Genomic DNA, 27,166 nt, shown 5'->3' on the forward strand with positions numbered 1-27,166 from the left:
ATAATTTTAAATTATGATTGCTGCAAGAACGGAACTATAAATGCGACAAATATTCGATGTTTGTTTTGATTAAACATACAACTCCTGCATAGAACATACAATAAAGTATAGAACTACTAATTTAACAAACAATATGGAGTATTTTGGAGCGTCACACTGACACCACTGCAGCTGAACTATAAATGATAAAGTAGCTGCGAGAAACAGTACTATTTAGATTTGTTAGAAAACGTTTTTTGCTTTAGTCTATACTAATATTATAAAGAGAGAGGGCGGATTTTTGTGTGTTTATATGTTCAAGGTAATCTCCGGAACCACTGCACCTATTTGAAAAATTCCTTCACTATATGAAAGGTGCTTTTTTACTGAGTGACAATAGGCTATAATTCGAAAAAATACAATAAATAGTTCTTTTTACTTCCTTTTACAAAAAAGGATGTATTGTGTTCGCGAAAAATTGCCACTCAAAAATCGACCTTAATTTCCATTTTGCTCACCCCTGAATGAATTTTGAGCTTTTTTTTCGACTCGACCACACATGGATAAGTGCCTAAGAACGTATAGACACGCGAAATAATCATTTTGACGATTCCTGAGAGAAAAAAACGAGTTTTCTCGTGACGTCTGGATGTACGTATGTATATGCGTACGTGCGTATGTGCATATGTATGTCGATAACACAAGAACGGAATGCCCTAGAAAAATGAAATTTGGTACGTAGACTCCTAGTGGGGTCTAGTTGTGAACCTTCTTTTTTGGTTGCATTCGGATGCTCCAAAGGGGATCTTTTGTCCCTTTTTGAGGGGAAATTATTGTTAATTTCGATGTAAACTTAAGTGGTGTTATAATTTGGTGGACACTTGACGATATATCGCGCCAGTCTTTTGGTCGCCAAGTTTTGTCGCCAACTTGGCGACAAATTTCGCTATTTTTTTTAAATACTTTTTTTTCTTTTTTTTTTAAATCTGGTTTCAATTTGGCCACTGTTGGTGATATTTAGAGAGTAAAGTATTGAATCACATTAAAACTGCCAATAATGAGAAAATGACATTAAATTAGAGTAAAAGGAAGTCATGTGATGCACACATCAGCTCATTTTATTCCATTTTAGGCCCAAATTTCACATAAATTCCCGAATATTAGAGTGAAAAATTACTTGCACATATTAATATTATATATCGTTGAAAAGGGTAGAATTTTCCGCTTTCTAAACAATCTGTTTCAATGCTCTAACTTAATTACGACGGGAGTGATTTGCGTTTTTAGCTCGAAATTTTTTAGGCTTAGCTGAAATTTAGGCACTACTTTCTTCATTAAATCTATCAATAAGAAGTGAAGGAATTGTCCCACAGTTTTCTTTTTGACACCATTGAAAAAAGCGACATTTTTTTCTCCAGATCTCTCTCGACCCATGGTCGAAAACTTAGCTTCTATCTTTAAAGGAAAAAAGTTACAAGCGTTTTTAAATCAAATTCGAAAAATGTCATTTTGATTCCTATTGTCAATCATTTTATTTTCTCGTTTAAATGGTTACCCTTTTTGAATCCATTGTTTCTTTCCTTATTTTGCTTTTAATTTCTTAAACTTATTTTATTTCGTGCTTCGATGGTTACGCTTTTAAAATCCATCTTTCGCATTTTAATTTTTTAAAAGTATATTAATATCTGTCGTCATTGTTTGGAAGGGTAATTTTGCATGGTGTTTTTCTTTTTTTTCCTTTTGTTTAAGCCTGATTGTTGAATATATGTCAGTTGACACAATTTTTATTCTCAAGGTAGACCGGGCAAAGCCGGGCAACGCAGCTCTTAATATATAAAGATTTTAAAGCTGTTAATGGAATTTTATACTCTTTTGTTTGTTTGGCGAACCATGTATTATTGCCGATGAAAAAACATCCGCTTCACTCGCAAAAGGGCTGGGTTCCGGTAGCGTGGTCGCTTTGCGCATTAGGCGCTGAGCAGTTCAGTCTAGGATTATTATTTTAAAGCAACTGTATATGTAATTCATCGTTTTGGCGATTTGTTTTGAAAGAAAAGAAACTTGATTTGTTTTTATCCGAGTGAAATGTACGAAATTTTCTTTTTTTTCTGATGATTTTTGAATGTTCCACTGGATGTTTTTTTTTTTTTCCGTTAGACGTATGGATTATGATAAGCCCGTGGTTGCTGGGCGAGTTTGGCGATAAACAATAAAAATGCGGAACTATTTTTACATTTGAAAGATATTGATGTATTTTTTGTTTATTTGGCGAAATATTTTAAATTGCAGGAAAAACCCGCTTCACTCGCTAAATAGAGTTTTAAAGCAACTGTAAATCTAATTTAATGATTTGACGAAGTTTTAAATTCCAAAGAAACTTTAATAGGTTTTTTTAAAAGGTGTGTACGCATTTTATACAAAGAAAAATGATCATTTCACATCAGAAGGGGAGGGGACGTCAATTTTTTTTTTTTTTTATTCAACGGACTCCCATTAAAATTTTAGCACGGGCATCGCTGTGCGGGTACTGCTAGTAAAAGATAAAGTTAATATCACTTAAGAATATTTTCGCTTATTCCCCGAATTATCCGCATTTTCGTTTATTCGAATTGCCTTTGGTCCAGGTTAGTCCGGATAAACGAGGTACATGTAAGAATCACCTCTCAGAAAGTAAGTTCTGGGTGCGTTAATAACCTCAGTATTATTCAATTTACTGCTTGTTTAGATTCAAACCTTATTATGTTTACTGTGAGGTTGCAACAAGAACTAAAAAATTTTCAAATTATGTTATAGCTTATGTTTTTTGGTTTGGAATTCTAAAATAATGCTTGGCAAACTAAATAGTAAAGGGTTTGTTGCGGATGCATATTACATTACCAAACACAATTATTTTGCAGTTTCATAGCGACAACACTTATCTATTTTTGTTAAATGCCCAGTCATCATAAACTTCGAATGAGAAGCAATATTAAATGCAGTGAACGTTTTGTATTGATAGCCTGTAACAGAAACTAGGGGCCCTCGGGATTTATGTATTGACAGCCTATTCAATCATTCCTCAATCACTGTTTTTCCAAAATATGATCTCAGTCGATAAAGAGAAGACATTTGTAAATTTCCAGGAAACTTTAAAGGGAATGGTAAAAAAAAAAAATGCCGTGCACAAACTTTAACATTCAAGTTAATTTTAAGCCAAATTTGCACTTTTCTTCATTTGGTTTATTATTTTTTTCACCAATGGGAGGGGTTTAACCCCTAAAACCCTCCCCTTGGACACGGCTCTGCGAGTAATAGTGTGATCAAAATAAAGTGATGTTAAATTTTGTGGATGAAATTTTCTGGATTATCAGCTAGTTTTAGCTGTCCAATTTCCAAATTGACCCCGAATGGGAAGGGGGGGGGGCGTGATCTCATGTCAATGTTAAAAGGGGGCGCGAAGCCTAAAAGGTACCTCTGCGTTAATTAAAAAAGAAAAGTTTTCTTAAACATTTTTTATACATATATTTTTTTGATTGGGTTCTTCTGTAACTGCTGCCAATAAATGCTAGGAAAATTTTATCTTTTTTTTTTTCTTTTTTTCAATAATCCTTTCGCTTAACCGAAGAATTGAAGAAAACATAATATCGAGCAGCTCGACATTGATAGCTTTTAAGCACTTTTAAGCAAAATATTCACTCTGCTTTGTTTCGGAGATGTTTGCGTTTTGTACAACGGTCATTTTTCTAAATATTTTCCACAGATAATGCTGAAAATAAAAGAAGAATATAGTAATATATTGAAAGGCGAGGTGACAAATAGAGGAGAAAAATACTTTTCCATGCATCCTCGAAAGCTAAACAAATATCTTTTTTTTTTCTTTGGTGACAGCAACGTATGAAAGACTCTAATTATCAGCTTTTGATATGGACAAACAATTTTTTGCTGACCTCAACAGATGAGTAAGGAAAATTGTTATCCTCACAACTGCCACTATCCTTCTCATCCTCGAGATAACAGGTGGTTGCATCATTCTCAAGGGTCAAATCTTTTATACGTTTGATGCAGAGGCAGCTTTTCTTTATTTACAATGTAGAAAGGTGGTTCTGTATTCCAGGTTGAATGTAATCTGATTTTTAAAATTTCATCAATCATACTGACATTGTCATCATATCAAATAGACATAAAGATGATAGGGTAATAAATTGATTGCATTCAATATCAATATCCATGTCAATCCCATTTCTGAAAAGAAATAACTGCCTTTATAAATTATTAACATTCCCACAGCACACCTGCAGACGAAGATCACGCGATGTTTGCATTATATAGGATAATAATGCTGGAATTTCATACCACAGGAATTATTTTTCAGCAACTGAATTTCAAGAAAAAAACATATAGAAGAAAACTGAAAATAGGTCTAATATGTAGTATGATTAGTAGTTCGTACCTACCGACGAAATCATGATAATTATTCTCCTAGACTGCTTTCTTATTAGCATGCATTTACCCTCATAGCATTGGCCTTCCAATCTATACTTTTCGCGGCAGAACGTTGGTACATTTCATCAGAATTTGTAACTTATTATTAGAAATGTCAATTTAGTGCGTTGACAGTAAATGTTCATTTATGCATGCAAAACACCACTTTGACCAACCATACATTAAAGGAATACATCATAAATAATAGCTATATTTATATATGGATTTGTATTCCGAAATAGTAAAGACTATTGTAGATGAATAAAAAAACTTTTATCTGTTTTTTTTTTCTTTATTTTTTTCCTTTTTTAAAAAGAAAATGTATACTCTCATTAGTTTGAAAAAATAATTCTTTACAAATTATTATTATTATTATCACATCTTGTACAATATTTTTATGAGAATCCTTTTCGAATAAGTCCAACTGAAGCAATGGTGCGCTACATGACTAAAAAGTTACTTCCGAATTATTACGTAAAAGCCTCCATCGTACTCAAAGATTAATGCTATATTTTGAAATCCTCAAGTTCAGGTGCAAAGCCGACATTCACATATAATCCTTACATTCATCCTTATACAAACCCACAGCCCATGTCAGATTTCTGCCAAATCCTTTAATCTTTAGGAGTTCACTTAGGGAACATTCAAAATTGGAAATAATGAAGTTGGCAAAGATGGCACAGTTTGGAATGTCGCTGAAATAGGAATAAACGATAGAGGAAGAAAATCAAAATGTAATATTTTGAAAGAAGTTGGAGGCCCAACAGCACATGCTAAACGCAATGTTATCGACAACAGTCCTCTAAGTGCTTGGAAGCTTTTTATAGATGAATGGATCTTGAAGCATATACAGAAATGTACTGAAGATGAAGCTGACCGGCAGACTCATGATAAAGAGTGGAGTATAACATTAGAAGAAATAGATACTTTTGTAGCAATTTTATATGCTCGTGGAATTTATTGTGCAAAAGGGCTTGAACTGGATAGCTTGTGGTCAAAAGACTGGGGACCACCCTTTTTCCAAAATACAATGCCAAGAAACCGATTTCGAGAAATAATGAGATTTCTACGTTTTGATATAAAATCAATGAGATCAAAGCGTCTAGAGACAGACAAATTCGCACTTATTTCGGATGTTTGGAATCGTTTCATTGATAATTGCAAGAATAACTATACACCAGGCCCAAATATAACTGTAGATGAAAAGTTATTTCCTACAAAAGCTAGATGTAAATTCACCCAATACATGCCAAACAAGCGAGATAAGTTTGGAATCAAGTTCTATTTGGCTGCAGATGTTGATTCAAAATATCTGATAAATGGATTCCCATACCTTGGGAAAAATAACGAAAGTCGATCCAACGTTGTTTTTCTTTCTGACCATGTTGTGATGCGATTAATAAGTCCTTATGAAAACAAGGGCAGAAATGTCACTACGGACAACTTTTTCACAACACTGAAGCTTGCAGAGAAATTGAAATCCAAATATACAAGTCTGGTTGGAACTGTAAAACGTTCTAGAAGAGAAATACCGGACTCTGTGAGAATGTCAAAAGCCACATTGCACACGACTACGGTACTAACACATAAAGACATTAGTCTAACTGTTTATCAAGGCAAAAAACAAAAAAAAAAAAAAAAAGTTTTGTTACTCAGTAGTCTCCATCCAACCGTAGAAATTTTAGATCACCCAAAAAAACTGCCTGATTCAATCGCTTTCTACAATGCAACTAAATACGGAGTGGACGTGATTGACCAGATGACAAGGAAATATACAGTCAAGTCTGCTTCACGTAGGTGGCCAGTGCAGGTTTTTTTTGTAATATTTTGGATCTTGCTGCAATCAATGCTTGGGTTTTGTATAAAACTATTACTGGACAATCTATAAGTAGACGAAAATTCATTCAAGAGTTAGTTGAAGAATTGAGAAAAAAGTTTATTCTCTCCCGAGAAAAAAAGGCTGCAAAAAGAAAGTGTGAAGCAACCAATGAAAATGAAATGAATGAAGCACAAGCTATGCATAAACGAGTCAGATGTCACAGTGTGCTATGTGTACAGTGTCCTATTTTGTTGAAGAGAGATATAATGATACTCAAGAATAATGAATATCAAAAACTATGATTTTTAAAAAAGAATAAGTCAATTTCTCTTGATTTATGTAAACTACTTCATGTAATTGCTTAGAAATACTTTTTAAATAAAATGTTTTAGTTAGCTAAGTTAAGCGCTTGTGCATTTTTATTGCTTCTTAATCTGGGGTCAAAATGACCCGCTCGGCGGTTCTAGGTATACCGAAAGTCCGGCGGTTCTAGTGTATCTTGCGTATCTTGTAAATCTATTTCTACAGAAACAACTGTGTAAAAAATTGAGAACAAGTACTTCAATTTAGAAAATTTAGAAACTGAGAATTGCAAGTGTTATATCTTTACATTTTTGAGGGTAAGTTATATCTCGATGGCCTAGAATGACAACTTTGTACGTATTTCAAAATAAAATCGAAATAAACATTGTAAAATGAATAATTTTTTTTAACGCACTTAGATGAAAACACTCGCATCTTATTCGTCTTCTTTTTGCTTTTAATGTAAAGTTAACTTTTTTATTTAGGTAGTTTTTTAGTTCAAGATGGTCATTCCAGTCCATTGATGTCCATTTCCTCGCATCTATATGAAACAGTATTGCCTGAATGTCAATACCGTTTTATGTAAGTACCATTTAATCCTACATTATGCTTCCTTCTGCCACTTTACAGTCTAAAACACTGGAAATTATAACGGAACCGCCTCCTTATTCTTTTAAAATAAACCACCTAAAATACATTTCTATCTTCAAAAATACCACGAAGAGTGCCGCCTGCCTTGTCTAGTGCTCAGAGATGTCTGACTGCGACATGAAGGTGCGGATTCGAGTCCCCGCTCGGGCATGGACGTACTTTCTCTCTCTGTGTCCTTTCTTTGCGAGAATATGTTGTTGTGTTGTGAACGGTTGCCTACCCTATATACGGGTCCTTATGGCAAGTGTGTACTGTAGGACTTCACACCAAATTACGGTACAGTTGGAAAAGTGAAGCAGCGCACCCCAAATTGTCAGCCTAGCTGGCACACGACAACAACCACGAAGAGTTGAAAATGGCAAAAGCGTTTTCGAAAAAGGCTTCTTAATATAATATGTCTATTAATGTAGTATATGTTTCCACATTATATATTGTGATAAAAGACATTTTGGGCCAGTAAAAACAAATTGGGAAAGTTTTAATCGTTCAGAAGGAAAAATTGCTCACAATTTTCCATTGTATATAGATCCACAGAAACTAATATCTATGCTTGTTGTTTCTTCTAATGTCGGTTGTATATTTCACCAATTATGTTAGAGCAATCAGTAACAGCAATAGTTTCTTTACCACTTAACAATCTATGCAAACTGAAGTTACAGAAGTTGCAGTCTCTCCCTGTGACTTTTTTTTACTTTCTTAGTATCCTGTGAAAATCACTTCGGGCAAATTCTCTTCTGGGAGTAGCGTTTATCATGTGTTTGCATACGATGAATCTGAAACGAACCTGTTTCACTACTTTTTGTTTCACGTGAATTAGTTATCGAGTTTCAATGACCTGTTAACATAAAATATTTTTCTTGATTGAAATTCAAAAGCTTCTGCTATATCTTTCTTGACCAGTTTAACGTTAGATCATTAACATTCTTGTCTTCGTTTCATAAAACTGGTTAAATCCAGATAGTCCGTTGAAGTCAGCAATATTTTGCAATTTCTCTCGTTAATATTACATTAGTAGAGTACTATAATAGGAGAATGTTTTAGATGATAAGAGTTTTAAAAGTTTATATCACTTGCAGATTTCGATTCCCTCATGAATGTAGGGGCATCATACATCGGACATCCGTTCCTACATTCATTCATAAATGAACGGATTTCTCAGAATCTGTGAACTCTAACTTTATGGTTTTTTTTGGATACTCACATTGTGACACATAAAGACAAAGGCAATGATTTAAAAGTACTGCATTTTATACAAAACTGTAGTGTAAAACGATATAAGTTGAAGATAGAATGTTCAGGATAAAAGTACTAACTCAGAAAAAAAATGACCATATGAATTTATTTTGGAATAAGATGTCTACGGAACTTTTACACATATATCACATTGTGCTTGTTTTCATGGTGTCAGTAGCATCGTTCTTCCAACATTTCTGTCTTTTATAAAGATGTCTGGTTTCCAAAATAGTCCCCAAGTCCTCAGGGAGGATAAAGGCATGAGACATTGCTGTCCGTGGTATTCGTTCAGTGTCTTCATTCCCAAAAAATTGATAAACTTGGTTTGAAGATGAGCATTTTAATCCATAAAAAGGATGTAAGATTTATGTAGACCTCTGAAATGTCTGACATGAGGTTTTAAGATTTTACTCTTATATATTTGAACAGTCAGAAATGCGTCATTGAAAACATGCAGGAAAGTGCGCCCATTAATTATTATTCTTCCCAGACCATCACATCTCCAGAACGGAAACCGTTGCATTTCGTAATTTTCGATGAATAACATCTTGTTTCTGAAGATCTCTGTAGGTGAAATCGGTCATTATTGCACTTCAAAACATGAATTCATGAGTAAAGATAACCTAGACCATAAGTGTTCACTTTTGTTACAATGTTTTAGTTGCAATGTTTTAATGATGTTCTCGGTTGTTTTTGCGGAGTTGTTCCCGTTTGTTTTGAGACGACAGTGAGACACATTTCCTTGGCATTCTGGCATAAATGTCTATTTCATTAAGCGGCTAATGTCTCGTTTGCCATGAAACAACAATTTCCATATCAGTTGTAAGCTCTGAATTCAACTGAAAACCAGTATTACTAAGCGCAGACACCGTTACTATGCGCAGACTCCGTTATTCCTGTGCACCCTTGCTTAGGCTTTCTTCGAAAAATTCCATCATTTTGAAATTATGCATGTCTTGCAACTTTCAAAAATCTAATTGCTTCCGTGTTTAGTTGCTTTGCTTCAAAAAAAAAAAAAAAAAAAAGTTGTGATATGTGTGCCTTATGTCAGATGTTCATGAAAACTCTTTGTGATATGTGTCTACGAGTCGGGATGATAGCGTTATATTTGACAAAAAATTATGCATACTCTGAGTTGTTTTTTTATAAACTCTCTTTGTCTAGTTTTATTGGCGTTCATATTGTTTCATCATACAACTTTTTGTAATAAGCAGTGATCTTCTAGTTTTTCATTTATTTATATATGTGTCAAAATGTTACTCTTTGTTCCAGAAAAAAAAAAACGATGTTGTAACTCGTAGTTTCTGGTTAATTCGTCAATTTATACATGCAAATATAATTTTAGATTGAGTGTATTTCGCTAAAGAACAGTTGGAAACACCATAAGAAATATTGAATTTCAAGACAAAAATTTCGAATTTTTTATGATTTTTATTAAAAACAAAACTGTACAGTTCATTTCAAAACAATGCAACACACATTAGGATTCCAATAAATATTGAAACACAGACAGATACATCAGACTTGTAGTAAATGACACATAAATGTCTCAAATTAAATTAGGATCACTACCGTATAGTAAAATATAGGTAACCGAAGCAAAATTTCAGTTATTGGGAAAACAATATTAAGAGGTTTCGAAATAGCAATACTGTATATCTATGATAGAATTTTGACTACTTTCGTTTTCATAAAATTCAAACGTGTGATGTTTTGATAAGTTTTTATTTTTATTTGAATCACGAACTTAATTTAACTTACTTTTATAATGGCAGTTTTAGTTTGAAAGCGAGTAACTTTTCAAAAAATGAGAAAAAAAAAGAAAAAGATCTAATGAAACTTTCGATGGTAATGAAGAAAGAAGCATTCTTCTAAAAGTAAGCACATCCTGATATCTTATTTAAATATTACTAATTTCAATTTTAGAGTTCATGCACGAAAGAGACTGTTACGAGATTGTCAATTGTGTCCTGGATGAAACATTGAAACTGTGCACTATTAAAGAAAAAGCTTCAAATGATTAAATGTAGACATACTTTAAAATGCTCTCACTAACCTTGAACTGTTGGGAAAATGCGTTCGATCAACTACTTTCATTAAGTATCAATAAAAATAATATTTAATGCAATAATATAAACAATTTTTGCCCTAATTTAAAATCAATTTGCCTAAATTAAAATTAAAAAGAATGTTAAATTGGCTTAAACAACTTTTAGCATTTTGTTATTTATTGATTTTAAACAGTAACAAATTTTAAAAGTCACTAATCCACGTTTTTTAAGTCACTAAGTTACTGTATTATAATTGGAGAAAGCTTCTTCTGATCAACTCTATGAGTGCTCTCTTGTTTCCAAGATGGCACATAAGTTGAAAGAAAAGCTTTCGCGAATTGCTGTTGTACCTTACTAAATTTGCAGATTTCAAAAAAAAATCTGAAGACAAAATATTTTATCTTAATGAGCGGTTAAAATAATCTACATACTTTAAAATATTTTTGTACAATTGTATTTTTTTAAACGATTAACTGAACTAGCATTACGGACGCATTATTAATATTAAAACTAAGTCTTGTTTGAATAAAATACCATGACAAAAAATAAAACTAGCAAAAGTAGTTTATCAAAATTATTTGAAAGTAAATTCTGCTTCGATTTTTTTTTTTTTTTTTTTTTTTTTGCGCGTGTTAGTGAAAATATTACTCGTTTTTACTTTTCAGCATTTGATTTTCACTTCTTAGGAATTGGCATTCACTTCTGAGGGCTTTCACTTTTGAAGATTTGGATTTCATTTCTGTCGATTTGGCTTTCTCTTCTCGGAATTTGGCTTTAACTTCTCAAAATTTGGCTTTCCCTTAAATAAGTACAGCTGGATTTTCTTAGATTGAAGAGGTAAACAACAATGTTTTATCCAGGATACAAATCCAACTTTAACACATAATGACAGACAAGAACAAGATAATGTCAGTAGTGAGTCCATGAATCTTGTTTCTTTAGTTTCCGAGGGCAGTTGCCAAAAGACGTGCCAACTGTGAGCTGGACTGCGTACCTTTGGGTGTAGAGCCTTTGGCTGGCAACAAAGCTTGGCACTGTGAACTGTTGGGGTCGAAAGAATGGCAAACGACTTCCGGTAGTTCAGTGACTGCAAGTTGGGAAATGGTGCGGCCCATTTCAACGGCTTCACGTCCACATTTCTGTTCGGTTAGCTTCTCACCACACTCAAGGAATCGGCGGAATCCGCTGAAAAAGAAAAAATAGTAATCTTAAGATTTCTTTGTACGATACATCTTATGACGAAAAAACATTCTTGATTTTTTAATTATAAATCTTAAATCTAGCCTACATTTTTGTTATGAAGTTTGAAGTGTTTCCCAAATCTTAGAATCAGCTTACATTTTATTGTTCAATATGACAGTAATAATAATATAGAAAAAACTAATTTAAAAGATAACATAATATTTTATACAAACCTAAATATAAACAATCGTTTTTATGTTTATACAAATAAATTCTTTAATTTTTAGTTTTGCTTTTCTTGTTAAAAGTTTTACTATACAAAATGCAGTGGCAAATTATTTATTTTGCAACGTTAAAAACACACGAGATTATCAAATTTGATTTTAAATATCGATTTTATTCGTTTATTATATAATATTAATTTCAGCAAAAGAACAAGTTTATTAAAATATCTTTTTATACTTTAAAAACATTTTATATATCCTGGTAAAATGATATAAACTTCTCATAATGCGTTTCTCTTTCAATATTCGGATTGGTTTCCCAACTTCATTCGATGTACAATTACTTCTCCTTCATCAACTTGAGAAACGGTGCGGCGCATTTCCGAGACGACATGTTCACAGAATCGATGTACATAGTTCCAATTTCATCCCTCGTCACAAACCTACCGTACTTCCATATTATGACCTATCTGACTTTCATTTTCCCAGCTGCTAATCAGCCAATTCTACTAAACAGGAAGATTTGCACATGCCTACAATCTAAACAGGAAAATGCATTATCCACTGGCAATATATTTTCCTTTTGTAATATTGATTAGTTTAGGCTAACGTTATCTTACCAGCAAAGAGTTCCAACTCGCTTATCAAACTTGGTTGTGGTGACTGTCTCGACAGCAACTTGCATGTCCACCATACAGTCTCTCATCGTATCATCAGCATGGACTTCTCCCAAACATCTAGCGTGTTTCAAGAATCCTGTAAGTGTATAAACACGGTTACTTCCATCAAATAGAAAAAAAGTAATTTCAAATAAATTCAAAATGTGTGCAAAACACTTTCAGAAAAAACAAATTCTCGGTTAATGTATGATTAAGTGTTATTAAATTATTTTAGCCTTTTTTTTTTTGCAAATATGAGTACTAAAATGTTGCACCGCTGTATTTTCTTCATGGGAAACTACATCATCATTATCACGTTTGACACACAAACATTTGAAGGATTTTTTTAGCATTATTTGATCGTTTTTGACAGACGATCTTGTTTTCTATAAACGGATCTCTGGTTTTTGACTTTTAGTGAACTAAAATCTAAACCCCGAAAGCACCAATAACCTTTCCTTGGTTCAACTATTTGCCTTTTAATTAAAAATAAAATCATCAAAAGTTTTCCGCTGAGTTATCTTCGACGCTAGTTCAAATATGTCTGCACATTTCACTTTGTTTAATTTTCAAATTGAACCATTCCTTACATTTCAAAAAATTATATGATTGCAAATTTGCTCTCGCGTCCGCTATATTTCTCCATCAAGACGTCACCAAAGTTGATTTAAATAAGCAAAAATTGCGCAAGATCTTTCTTCTCCCACTATAATTGGAAATTTTAATGGCATAAGTAAACATTAATTTTACCAATTTTACCTGAATTTCGCACCGTAGGATTTCAGTTTCTCTGTTAATAATAAGACGATTTTTTCTCTGTGAAATCTATAATAGTCCACATAGCTGTCACTTTTTGCTTAAAACTATTTTAACCCAAGTTACACCTCCTTAATATGTAATTCTTAGATTAAAAAATTATTAATAGCATGAGTGACACCACACACACGTTTCTATCCGGGAAAAACGGAAGAAAACACCAACCAGATTAGTTCAATTAAATGCAGCATTAACTAACAAAGATGTGAACATGTTTACCTCAAATATTTTGAAACATTTTTGTATGTGCTAAACTTTGTTAGACTAAAGAGCTTCATTATGATTGTTTCGAAAGGTCTTTAATTAGCGTATCTTTGGATCTTCACTCTATATACCAGAACCTTCTTGATTCGTAAGAAAACAATAATAAATAAAAGGAAGAAAAAATGAATATAAGAATGCAACAATGTTACTGAAGTCGATGACAAGCAAAATACGTATTTCCTATTCGTTCTTCCTTTCAACAAGTGTTAGAAAGCTTTGAGAGAAACTTCTTGCCTTACTCGCACTGTACAAGGGTTTGGAGGGAGTACCATATTATGGATAATGTTCTACTGGCATGGAAGTGGTGCCTTGGTGTTCCTCGGCAACCTCCGGTCCCTGGTAAACAGACAGTCATGCGATAGCTAGATATACTGGCAGATCAAGTTCACCCTGTTGTGTATTTATCCTGATGGCGACAGTTAATTCATGGAAGATAATGAAACCATACATCACGCCAGAAGTGTTGAAAATTGGTTCGCTGAGCATCAGTCTGATTTCCAGCACCTTCTCTGACCTTCACATAGCTGGGATCCTAACCCCATAGAAAATGTGTGGAATGTGGTAGGAAGACGCATCCGACAGCACTCTCCTCTTTCATCTAATTTACAAAATCAAAAAAGCTGCATAGCCAATGCATAGTATTTTCTGAATGTAAATGCACTCCAGAAGCTTGAAAACTCTATGCCAAAATAAATCAGAGCAGTTATCCGTGCAAAAGGTAGTCCAATAAAATAGTGATCTTGGGTTTCTAATCCACTGGCAAGTGAGCATATCAGCTTATTATCATGTAACTTATATATAAATCTAATGTGCAGTTGAGAATAGTAATATATAATTTCATTTTTAATATACACTCTGCAGCAGTTTTAGTTACATTCAATATTGTAGAAAACCTTAACTGTCTAAAAATGTAGTGCTCAAAATTCGATTGTTACATTCTATTTTGACGCATATTATTGCAAAAAATCTTACAAATGGATTGTATTGGCATATGTATATTCATGAATTTTTAGAAATGGATGTAACAAAATTTCAACTAATTTAAGGATAAACCTTGCGGGAAAAAAACAAGAAAAATGTCCAGATCTTTTGAGACCGGTGCTAAATTTGTTTTATGTTTAAAATTCACTTAATATTAGCAGTCCCGATATTACTATTTGAAACTCGACAATAAAGATGTTAATTGCTTATAATGTACAAGATGTAAGTCGGTTAAAATCAACTGTCAAATGTTCCGAAAACTTATTTAACATTATTTTAAGAAGAAGAAAAAACTGTGCACATACTAGCTCTGAGTTCAGATCCCTGAGAGCAGAAATCATTGACTGTGTGTTGAGATCCTTCAGTGACTAGTTCCAAAACTTCTCTTTGAACTGGGGTCATGCACTTATTGGTGAAGTTTCTCAGACACTGAGTTGTTTCATCAATGGATCTAGAATCAAAATAAAATTTTGCACTTAACTATTTTTCACTAAAAGTAGGAAATCAAAGGAAACTGAGTTTTAAGAATGCAGGTTACGCATCAGACATTTATTATACTCGTACACAACGCAATTTAGCAAATACCACATTTTGATTTATCATAAAGGATTTAAATTTATATATTTTTAATTTGGTCTTAAAGGTAACATGTATAGCAGCAATTATAACATTTCATTACCACCCTTAAAAAAAAAAAAAATAGACATTTAATGATGGATGTTTTCGCTAAAGCTTACGCTCGGGTTGCAATTTTCAACAATGAACAAATTAGCTAAGGTATAAGTAATTTTTCTTTAGCCATGAATATTTTTCAAAAACTACTAATGTCAACTCAGTAATTAAGGCATCAATAATACTTCTGATGTCTTCCTTTTGATCTACAAAGCATGTTTTAATCATTGTTTTGACTATGATCACAAAGCTGGAGTTATGGATTTTTTATAGTAAAATTGTTCTAAAAGCGTTGTTTATTTTGGAGAATGAAATGCACAAATTACAAAGACTTGCAAACACTTAACTTTATCCACCTCTTTTTCGAAACGATGAGATCAAGAGAAGTCTCATAGGCAGGGTTGCTATTTTGTCCACGTTGTAAAACATTTGGGCAAAAAGAACGAATTGGGCAAATTAAAAGTCCGCTGATTTTTCATGATGATACATTTACTAAAGATGAGGGTGTAATAGAACTATTACATGATTTTATTACACTACTTTGAAATGAAAATTCCATTAAAGTAACCGTTTAGTAGAAACTTAAATGATTTTAGTTTCATCAAACTATAAAAATCACAAAATACTCGTAATATTATTTTCACTTAACGCCAATTTTGAATCAATCTTTTATTGCAAAAATACTCAAGTTTAACAAAATAGAATAGCTCTTACACATAATTTGCATTACTTTTTACTTAAAAAAAAAAAAAAAAAAAAAAACCCACACACTTGCGCTTTGAACTAAATGCATTTGGAGTCATATTTTCTCTAACTTGCGGCAATAGAAAGTCGACGAGATATGATATTTTGACTTCGATTATTTTTTTTATACTTCTGAAATCCCAAAAATGAGAGTATATTCAGATTCTACACAATGTTTTGGTGCCAAAACATAATATTTTGTGTTGTTGTTGTTAATGTTGAAAACTTTTGAAATGTTAATAAAATATCCTTAAAATATTTAAATAAAAAAAAAATCTTTGCTGTATATGTTCTTCATCAAGATCATTTTTCAACAAAGTTTGTTTGAAGCAAATTCCCTTTAAGATGAATATCTATATTGGCCTTAATTTTACCCATAAGTGCTAATGTTAAGATTTTGCGATCTGTTCAAAATGTAACGAAAAATTGTTTAAATAGATAAATGAAGTATGGGAAAGAGGTATCCTCGCCGTTATTTTTGTCGAACAAAAAAAAAGTTTGTTTCAATCGGATTACTCATTTAAAAGTCATCAGGGGGGACAGATAAACATACCGCAAAAACATTTTTCCCCTCTCAAAATCCAGCTTTCCAATTTTTTACAACTCAATATTTTTTTTTTAATTTTTAAAATTAATTTTGGCCCTTTTTTGGGTTCGCGATTTTTTTAAAAATGCATTAGTCACCTTTAATGCCTTTCTACTCCTTCTTTTACTTTTACAGGAAAATACCATATTTTATAAATTCAACAGACAAAGTTTGCCGTACAAATAAATTTTTGTGCAGTTCCAATGACCTCCTGTGACATTCCATCAAGGCTCCCCTGCCTACTTATTACATGGTTATTTCATTAACAATTTCTGTTTTATAAGTTTTTGTCGAAGCAACTTTTCAAAAATATTTCAGACAACAAACAGTATAGTTTTATTAAATTTTATGCTGCTCAAATGAAAGTTTTTTTTTTAATTTTTTTTTTCTACGTTAGGTAAGGAATAAATACAAAAAACCGCTAAAAATCGAAGTATATAATGCTTTTTGTTGCATCTATATTAATGTGTAGTAAACTTGAAGGACATTTTTTTCTTACGTAGTGGGGCAAACAAGAACGTTGACCCACTATCCCCACAAAACATAACGTTTTTTTCATGTGGGTAAATTTTCAAAGGTTATATCTATATTTTTACTTCGGTATATAACAAACAATAACCGCGTGTTTAGAAAAAATGTGATATCTAACCCCTAATACAATGTCACCCAAAATAATGGACAGTATAACTGAAAAAGTGTTAAATTTATGTTTAAGGTTAATTTTATTACTCTCCTCCTTTTTATTAATAACCGAGCACATAACGAATACCCACTATTGCAGTGATTTTCAACCTTGGGGCAGTGGACCACTAGTGGTCAGCGAGAATTTTCATGTGATCCTCGAATAGCTAGAGAAAATTAATCTATATCATGTTTATAATTTTAATTAAATTTACTAAAGAAAGCTTTTGGTTTCATTTCATTTCAACTAGTGCAGTCGTTGTGAAAATATTTTTTCAATCATATGTTTTGCGCTTAAGATTCGGAAGGGTACAATGTAGTCCTCAGAAGGGAAAAGATTGATTCCTACTGCACTAGTGGACATAATTATGTAGAACTAAAAAATCACATTTCCTCCCATTTATGCAGATTCTTTACAATATACGTCATTTATGCAACATTTATTTTTTGTAAAAAAATTTCTGCATGAAAATATATGCACTGTTTTTAAAGTGTAGGAAAAAATGTTTGTTAAATATCCGCATGCTTTAAGTGATCCACTTTGGATTTTTCCCGTGCTGTTTGTATATAAATTTTAAATAGAACAATTACTAAAAATGGAAAATAATTGTAAGCACAATAAATACTAGAATTCTGTTTGGCCTCCACGGGGACGATGTATAGAGGGGGTGATAATAATCAGAAAATAAACAAATTACTAAAAATGAATCTTATTGTCTGAAAGGAAATAACTTACTCGCAAAGTTGAGAAACTCCGCTTTCATCAGTAGGCACCCCACTGCCTTGGTAATGGAAAATCATGGTGGCAATACACAAATCGACTTCCCTCAAATGGCATGATTGAGCGGAGGCCTGGTATGCTGCAAGACCAAGCAAGCGGAAAAGTTATTTGTCAAGTTGTAATAAACAAGTATAGCAAACACATGTATCTTACTTCACTCGCGAATGTGACATTACAGCTATGTTTAATTTTCTTCTCCATAAATATTTTCTATTTATGTCTTTTATTGGATAAATACTTAAGATAGCTTACATGAAAGTATGTATGTAATGCAATGTCTTGCTAATATATTTCTGTGATTATGGGTCAATGTTTTAAAAATTTGTAATTAGTTTTCTATTTCTGAAGAAAGCGTAACTAATGTATTGTAAGTATAAACATTAAAAATAATGTTTCCAATACTTGAAAAAAAGTTAAAAACTGCTTTTAATTTTTATTAGCATGACATATCACGCAGTATACAATATTGTTTGACATTGTTTTTCTTTTTTTCTTTTTTTTTTAAATAAAAGTCTTAAAATTTCTTGAAGTCACCTTCGAAATATTATACATTCTGCGACTTTCAACGGTCACAGACGGGAGGGAGGGGGGTCTTTATTAATTTTAAATGCACATGTATTTATCAATACTGTAATTTGTATTCTTGTATGTATGTAACGTTTTCACTTTTTTTTCCTGCAATGCAAAAAATAAAACTCTAAAACAGTATTTTTGATCAATTGGAAGAATTTTATCGCTGGACATAAATGAATGGTACAAAATTCGTTTTCAGTAGTTCTGAGAGACTGCCATGTAAAATCGTACTTTATACTTGTGTCGAAAGGATAATCTCTTGTTTATTTGCAATTTAAGATTGATAACGCATCTTTTGAGATTGGTAACCCATCGGATTGATATTGATAGCTAAATCTATATGTTCTGAAACAGAGTGCAAAACAGTAGAAACGTGTTTCTAAAATTAAGGGCAAAACAAAGTACTTTTTTTTTTTTGACTGGAATAATATTTTCTTTCTTTCTTTTTTTTTTTTTTTTTTTGCACTAATAGATCAAACAGCTGAAACGACGTTACACCAAACCTTGGTATGAAAACTGTCAATACTTTTTATTTCGAAAGGGGAAAATTAGTTCCCTTTTTTTTTAAATGTGCTATGTTTTAGTTTATTTTTATTTAACTTATTCTGTTTAATTAGCTCTATTATTTTATTTTTTATGCTTTCTACATGTAGTTTAGTTCTCTCATATCATCCACTTTTCATGCATTCAAATACTAAAGGGAAAAAAGTATAAATGTGGTTAAATCTTAAACAAAATTCAACTGTTATAACGCGACACTAAGGTATTAAAAAGTTGTATTTTGAAAGCAGATCAAAAACTCAACTGTTCAATTGACGAAAAAACTTTACGATTATGGAATAAAAATGATTAATTTCACACGATTGTTTGTCGATATAAAAGTTACATAAAATAGATTTGTCAATATTATAAAAATCATATTACATAAGTCATACATTATCTTTGTCACTTTATCTAATATATTTCCAAATTATACGTTATTTTTAACATTGAAATGCGTGTCCCATCCGTCCTTTATGTATGGGAGGGATGAGACTTTTTATTGTTCATTTAACTGTCATTAAACTACTATAGTAGTTAGTATAACGTGAAACTATGTACCTATGTTATACATCTGAAGCGTGTTTAAATTTCTTGTTGTTGAGTAATTACAATGTTTTAATATTATTGAAATATATGCAAGATACATTTTTGTTAAAAGTATCATCCCTCCTTACTTTACGAGATACACCTACAAGGCACATTGCCATGTGGTTGATTTATATTGGCAAAGACTTAAATTGATATACATGGGCTTCAATTAAATGCTTCATTTTGGTTAACTTATTTATTTGTTCATTTATGTATTTACTTATTTATTTTATATTCATCGCTTTGTGACATGATAAATTTTCAGTTTTTACTTAAGGGTTTTAGCTATGATAAAACAAAAGAAAAATTGAAGAAGAATCGGATGCGTCTTGAATGTTTTCCTGCAGTGGTACTTTAATTTTCAATAATATATTTAATATTTTTCAGTGAGTTACCGCCCTAAACCAGAGCTAAGGCAGAAATACATAAAATATACTGCCAGCTCAGTTATTCCTGAATAACTGAGCTGGCGGTGTATTTTATGTAAATATATTTAATACTGCAAACGTCCGTTGATCCTTCTTACATTCTTAATATCTTTCATAAACGTATGGAAAAATGGAAGACGAGTTGATTTGAATTGAGAATTTTTAATAAGCTTAATAGGATAGTTGTTTAAACGACAACAAATTATTTTGAGGGGGGAAAATTAATGCTTGATTCAATTAATGTTTGAAAAGAAAAGAAAAATCAATAATAAAACAAACAAAACTGACATATTCTAGGATTTTTCTGAAAAAATTTTTGTCACTGACTTGAAGAGGCCGATAATGAAAAATGGCTTACCACAATGAATAAAATTTTCAGAAAAATCCCAAAACGTCAACTTTAGAATGTTTTCTTATTGAAAAAAATATTCATAATGTTAATCGCACATTATTTTTAAAACTAGTGCTTAAAATAAAAGAATTTATTTCAACCTCCAATATCCCATTGAACCAATATTCAAAAGTGAATTTAACCCCTTTAAAAGTGTTTAACGCCGATAAAAACACACGGATCCAATATTTTCTAATAAGTACTATCAAGGTACAAAATTGTATGCCAATCGGCGACTCTTAGGTAGAGTTATTTGAAGTTAAACTCATCAGTATGTTGTATTTAAACTTCTGAAAAAAAAACCTACTCACTGCTTTATGTAACTAGAAAAAAATGCATCATTTTAAAAAGTATATATTTGGCTATTATTCTAGCTAGGTTACAATAAATATGAAAAAAGAAATGACCAATGATTTCTTTTTTCATACAACCTTTAAACCAGACTTTTCTTCCCACGGGACATACGCATTAAGACTATTTCACGGGTCGCAGCACAAACCTTAATGTGTGTTAAAAACACATGTCATTGAGTCCGTCTAACAAACGATCCTTTTCACGGCCAATCAGTTTTACAACTGCTTACGAAACAGGGAATAAGTGCTTTTTTTTAAGATGTACCGGAGCAAAGCAGTGTTTGCAGCTTGTTTAATGTTTTGAATTTCTTTTGACAGTTTTAACCGGGTCATTAACAAAAGTCGTGCCGATCACATCCATCGCGTGGTCCGTAACTTCAGTATAGCTAAGTTGAATCATTTAATTGCGTCAATGGGCAAAAGAGTTCTAAACATGTTGCCTAGACAAATTTTTATTCTGGAAAAACCGAATCTACAATAGCTTTTACGTTTTATCAATATTTCGAAAACGGTTGAATACATATAATGAAATTGCAATTGCAATTACCTGGCGAAGAAAAAGGTTAATAGTTGATTGACTTCAGTGCAGTAAAATGAATTACTCAACTGTTCTTCCAAGAAATTTTCAAAAATATTCCTCTTTTACAAAAATAAACTTCTTACATATTACTACCACGTAATACAAAATTCATTTAGAGCAATAATATTTAACATGTTTTTTGAGAAAATTTGCTTTGAATCTTCAGTTATGGCAACCCTTTGATTTTTATTTGCCGTATGCAACCCCTGATCAGAATTTGTATCCACCACTGTCGGTTGTAAAGTGTATTTAAAATGTTGTCGTTAATGACAGTAAGAAGCTGAATAAACACAATTTTCATGACGTCATTTATTCCATTTTCTGATTTAGAACATGCCATGCAATAACGATTTATAGCTTCATAATGGTATTATCACTTAATACATTTTTCTGAAACTAAGATAACAAAAAAAGATATCATATTAAGTGTGGAAATATTATAAATTCGTTCAGTTTTTAGGATGATTAATTTTCGTAACATGATTAATCGCAATTCGCCCATTTATAGAAGAGCCTTCGAGTTTATTGCGTTGGTAAACTCTACTCCAATTGCTTTAATTTTCTTACTGAGCCATACAGCACTTAATTTGGTGTTGTTTCTTCCGGGCTTTCCAGTGTTAACACATCACAAGTCAAAAATTCAGTTATAAAAAAAAATAAATAAATAAATAAATAAAAAATAGAAAACAGATTAATGAATCTAAAATTAACATTCGAAATACCTTGATTTTTTCCCCTTTTATGAAATCGTCTATGACTCACTCTCTCGGCTATTAAAGTATCATTTGGTATTAAAAGAGGTGAACCAGGTTTAATATGAAGTAAACCGTTTATTAGTGGATCACCAAATCCTCACGAAATGACTTTGTGCCCCTGAACTATGTTAATTAAGTATTTAATTTGAGGTATGATGCATCTTAAATTTAAATTTAATTAAGCTGCTTTGCGGTTTGTACGTTATTCGCTTTTCTAAAACTGTTTAAAATGAAACCAAGACTTGAAGGGAAAAAATCATGCTTAATTGACCCATGACAAATTATTTCATTTAATATACCACCTAAGACAGCAGAAATCACAAAACTGAAGAAACAAATAGTTTAAAGGTAAGAGTTTTAACAGTAGAATTACGACGATCTTCGTATACCTAGACATACGGCAGGGGTCATTTTGACCCCCGAGAAGCAATCTGCATAGTTTCCTACCTAATGTTGTATATTTGTAAAAATTAGTTGAAAATAAACTTTTTTAGAATAATTGCAGCTTATTTAAAGGATGCAGAGATTTTGAGGATGTATAGTGAAGCATTTAAAAAAATAAATAAAAAAAACCCTAAAATAACGAACGTTGTTTCAGTTGCATTTCAGAAACTAGCGACTAATGTTCTCTTTTATATGCAACAACATTATAAATACTTCGAATTCTTGCAATGCTATATAATAAGAAGCATTTTTTAGCTATGCTATTTTTCAGCGTCAGTAAATGTATTCGCATTTCTTTTTTTTTTCTCGAAAGTGTCAAAATGACGCCTGCTCACACCTTTAGATATAACCCTTTAGTTTGGGTTTAAAAAAAAATAAATATTTTTGAAAGCTTTATGTTCTTAAACAGCACGATTATTTAGAAAAGTAAAATAAAGATAAGCTTTTAAAAGCAAATACAGAATAGCAGTAAGCAAAAAAAAGTTTGCTTGGGGTCAAAATGACCTCTACCGTAATTCTAGTGTTAAACAGTTGAAAACTGACCTACAATTGCAAATTGATATTTACTCGAATGGGTATATTTTTAAAAAAAGTTTGATAGCTAAATACCTTAAGCTACAGAATGAAAAGCCTCAGCTGTATCTAATAAATAAGGAAAACTTTTGCAGCCAACTACGATAGCAGCACTGATGATATAGAATTACATCATAACAAGAAAAAAACCTTCTAATAAAAAGAAAGAAAACTAAGACGACTGGTTCTTTTCTGAGCCATTTTTTATGTCTTCTGGTTAGATAAATTCCAGTGAAAGTTCATTGAATTCCAACTTTGTGCGAGTCAGAGACTTATCTGAGGTTTTGCTTTCTGTTCGCCGAGGAAGTTTCATGCAGAACATCTTGTAATTAGAATCTTAATGAAAAATTTTGACCCACTGATCCCAATGAATTGAAAGGTAGAACTTTCCCTCTGCCTGCAGCAGAAAAAAAATCGAAAGGACGTTGCCTCCAAATAGATTTGGAATGTTGATGTTTGATGTAGAGTAAATACCACCTGTTGAACAAGAGCAGACTACTTGCACTGAACCATGTGAACACAGACTTGTGAAAAATATAGGTTAGAGTAAACAACCTGTAGACAATCTTTTCCTGACTAGACTGGATGTTCTTAACTCTTTTTATTTTCCTTTTTCTTGTTGGAACTCTGCTATTGTAAATTTTATAACTAAATATTTATAAAGCGCCTTACAACATAAGCATAATTAAAGAATTTCAGATTGTATTTGACTATTTCAAAGCATTTCAAGTTGTGTTTTCCAAGTGTTTCATGAAAACTTTTGAAAACGAGTTTTGAAAAAGATTTATGCATTTTGTTGAAAAATTAACTAAATTCATTCACGAAGCATTATCGTGTAAAATGAATTAATCGTTTCATAAAATAATTTTCGAATTGTGCATTCACATATTTAGCGTCAAATTCTGAGTCGTTTACACGCTTATTGTGAAATTATTTTACTCCATTTTACAATTAAATTTCTTTAAAGCATAATACGTAAATCAATGGCTTCACTACGAGAGGCGGGGGAAAGGGGGAGACGGTCCTCTCCGGGTGTCACCCATCTGGAGGGGGGGTGACACTCTAAGTGGAATTACAAGTTTTTGAAAAACATGAAGCAAAATGCAGTTTCACGACCACAAATTTGAAAATTTTCCGGGGGTAAACCCCATTTTTATCTGTTTTTTGTACATTAGCCGCCTTAAAATTTCGTTATAACACAAATGTTCGAACCCACCTAGCGGAGACCACTGAAATGCTTGTTACAGCATCAAGTATGAAAATTGTGTTTTTTCGCAATCTATTTAAATGAGTGCACCTCAAATTTTCGGTAAAAATAATACATTAAGAATAAAGCCGTGTTGAATATTGCACGCAGTACCTACATTTTTTTTAAATTTTAATTTCTGTAATCATCTGCATTTTTATCACTTGTCTCAGTTTTTTAGTCAAGAAAACGAAATGCAGGGAAAGATAGCCTTGCCTATTGTGCATGTTACACAAAATGCTCATTTTTGTAATTCACAACTTAATTGTCTAGCAAATGCTCCAAAATGTCAAATGCAAAGTGTCCTAATGTCTGTCATTAACATCAATACATTACTTGGATTTAAAAAGTAATATTTTATTATTATTTGTTTCAAAACAGAGTAAACTTTGTCTTTAAACGTAATTTATCTTTTAACCAATTTTTTTTCTAATTGATGTATTGAAAAGTATAATATATAACTGTGGCAACTGTTTCGCTTATTTTCAGAGAACGAACGAGTTAGGAAGTTGCCGTTTATGACGCTTATTCATGTTTACCTACTAGAATAACTATCAATAAACTATCCTGTGAATATGTAAATGGTATGAAGTTTTACCGGCAAACTGTTTTATCAGTTTAAAAGAAGCTTTTTTCTCAACATGAAACAAGTGGAAGTCTGTAAGTCTGTTTTATGAAATAAAAAATTAAATATATATATTTGATTTTCAAAAGGATTCCTTCATTTCCGTTCACTACACATTGTTTTCTAATAACTTTCTTTTAAAATAAATTTTGTATCATATGAAGACCAACGTTTTTTCAGTTATTCTAATTTTGACTTGATTCAATTCCCCGAATATGAGTACTTTTTCTTAACTTCTGCAATGCAAGTTTTGTAAAATAGTTTTTTGTGATATTTTTTAAATATATTTCCCCATTGCCTGTTTTGTACTTGCATTAAATATGAGTCTCATTATACTGCTTTCTGATTTCGATTAATGCCAACTTTTTTTTTTTTTTAATTTACAATTTACTTCATGTCACTTAAGCTCAGTTTATTCTGGTCATATGTTATACAACGTTCAATATTTTATTGATGGGTCAAAACAATATGTAATAGTAAATTATATAACATACCTAGCAAGTGACAAAACACTTGTTTTTTTAATAAAAGTATTGTTTTTAATGCGCATTGGAAATAATTTAGATATAAAAAAAACTCTTTACCATATGTAATACCATAAAAATGTGCTTTGAGCACTAATGTAAAATCATATCAGATGAATCAGACGATTCGAATGAACTTTAAGTGTTTGTTTATAAAAATGCACCTCAAACTGTACCGTAAGTTACGTATAAAGCCGTTTAACGTAAACATTTCAAAACATTTGAATGCCGATAAAACCGCATTATTATGGAGCGCAAGACAACATTAGGCCCGTGTTTTTGAATACATTTAAGTTTATTTATTCGTTTTTTAAAAATAATTTACTACATTTGATTTTTTTTTCTGGTATTGTTGTAAAATCATTTGCTATTTATTTTAAAAAGGTGAACTGCTTTTTTTATTTAGAAACAATGAATAGCATCAGTTTTTGTTCGAAACTCAATTTTTAAAAATATATGATTCATTATATCTCAGTAGCACTTCACACTGATTTCAAAACGTCTCATTTAACAACGCAAATGAATTTACCTGTTATTCTTTCATTCAGACGCAAGGCGCGTAACACGTTAGGGTTTTTTTAACTTTTGTTAAGAAAAAACGACTTTATCATAATCAAAAATACATTATCGAAGATTAAAACAAGAAATAAAAACATTCAATTTCACAAGATTGGAGATTATTTCAGACACATATTTCGCCTTTTCAAGGGATGCCTTTTTCAATGCAAAAATAAAAAGTGAGCTTATGTATGAAAAGATATCCGACAAAAGTCTTTTGTCGGATGCTTTTTCATCCACCAGGTTATTTGTATTGAAAAAGGGGTTGATTGTAATTGCCGAAACACGTGTCCGCAGTAATATGCAGTTTTGGGCAATTAAGCGTTGCTATTTCACTCTTTTTTTTAAACTTTTTAAGCACAAAGGTATTTTTTGTGTTCTTATTACTAACAATATTGAATTTCTTTCAAATTTTTCAAGACATAAGAAACTTAACGTATTTCTAAAATCTCGCGTGTTTCCAAATAATTTTAATCCATGTTAAAAACAATGCATATTAAAACAAATAATTCTTCAAAATGAAATTAATAAGTGCGAAAAACTACACATATTAAAACAAATTAAAGCTTTAAAATTTCTCAGAAAACAGATTCGACTGGAAATTTGTTTCATATTTCAGTTAATGCCTTCTTGTTTCAAAAAATTGGCGTTCTTACTCTCAATAATGTATACTTTTGTAAGAAATTGATATGATCGGTGTGTAGAATATTTTCCACCTTTCGGTATAGAACTCCACGTTTCAAAACAATAACATAGTTTCTTGAGCACCAGAAATCTTAGTCCCAAATGGATAGGAAAACAGCTTACCCACAGCCAAGAAAACGACAGCAATACAAAGATACTTCATGGTAGCTCTTTTGTTCTCAAGGGTAGTTAATCCTGATTAAAAGTGTGGCTG

General features: G+C 31.7%; 1 protein-coding gene across 1 annotated transcript; it reads right to left on the reverse strand.

Annotated features, from left to right (window-relative positions):
• Positions 1 to 9,857: 9,857 nt before the first annotated feature.
• LOC129224156 (uncharacterized) lies at positions 9,858 to 27,164 on the reverse strand. The gene is made up of 5 exons (XM_054858576.1): positions 27,076 to 27,164; positions 18,043 to 18,166; positions 14,929 to 15,074; positions 12,524 to 12,659; positions 9,858 to 11,682 (listed from the first exon to the last, which is right to left on the reverse strand). The coding sequence occupies exons 1-5, from the start codon at positions 27,113 to 27,115 to the stop codon at positions 11,436 to 11,438; spliced, it is 693 nt and encodes a 230-aa protein (XP_054714551.1). The 5' UTR covers positions 27,116 to 27,164; the 3' UTR covers positions 9,858 to 11,435.
• Positions 27,165 to 27,166: the final 2 nt, after the last annotated feature.

Source organism: Uloborus diversus, chromosome 1 (genome assembly GCF_026930045.1).
Source record: "Uloborus diversus isolate 005 chromosome 1, Udiv.v.3.1, whole genome shotgun sequence".
NCBI classification, from domain to species: Eukaryota; Metazoa; Arthropoda; class Arachnida; order Araneae; family Uloboridae; genus Uloborus; species Uloborus diversus.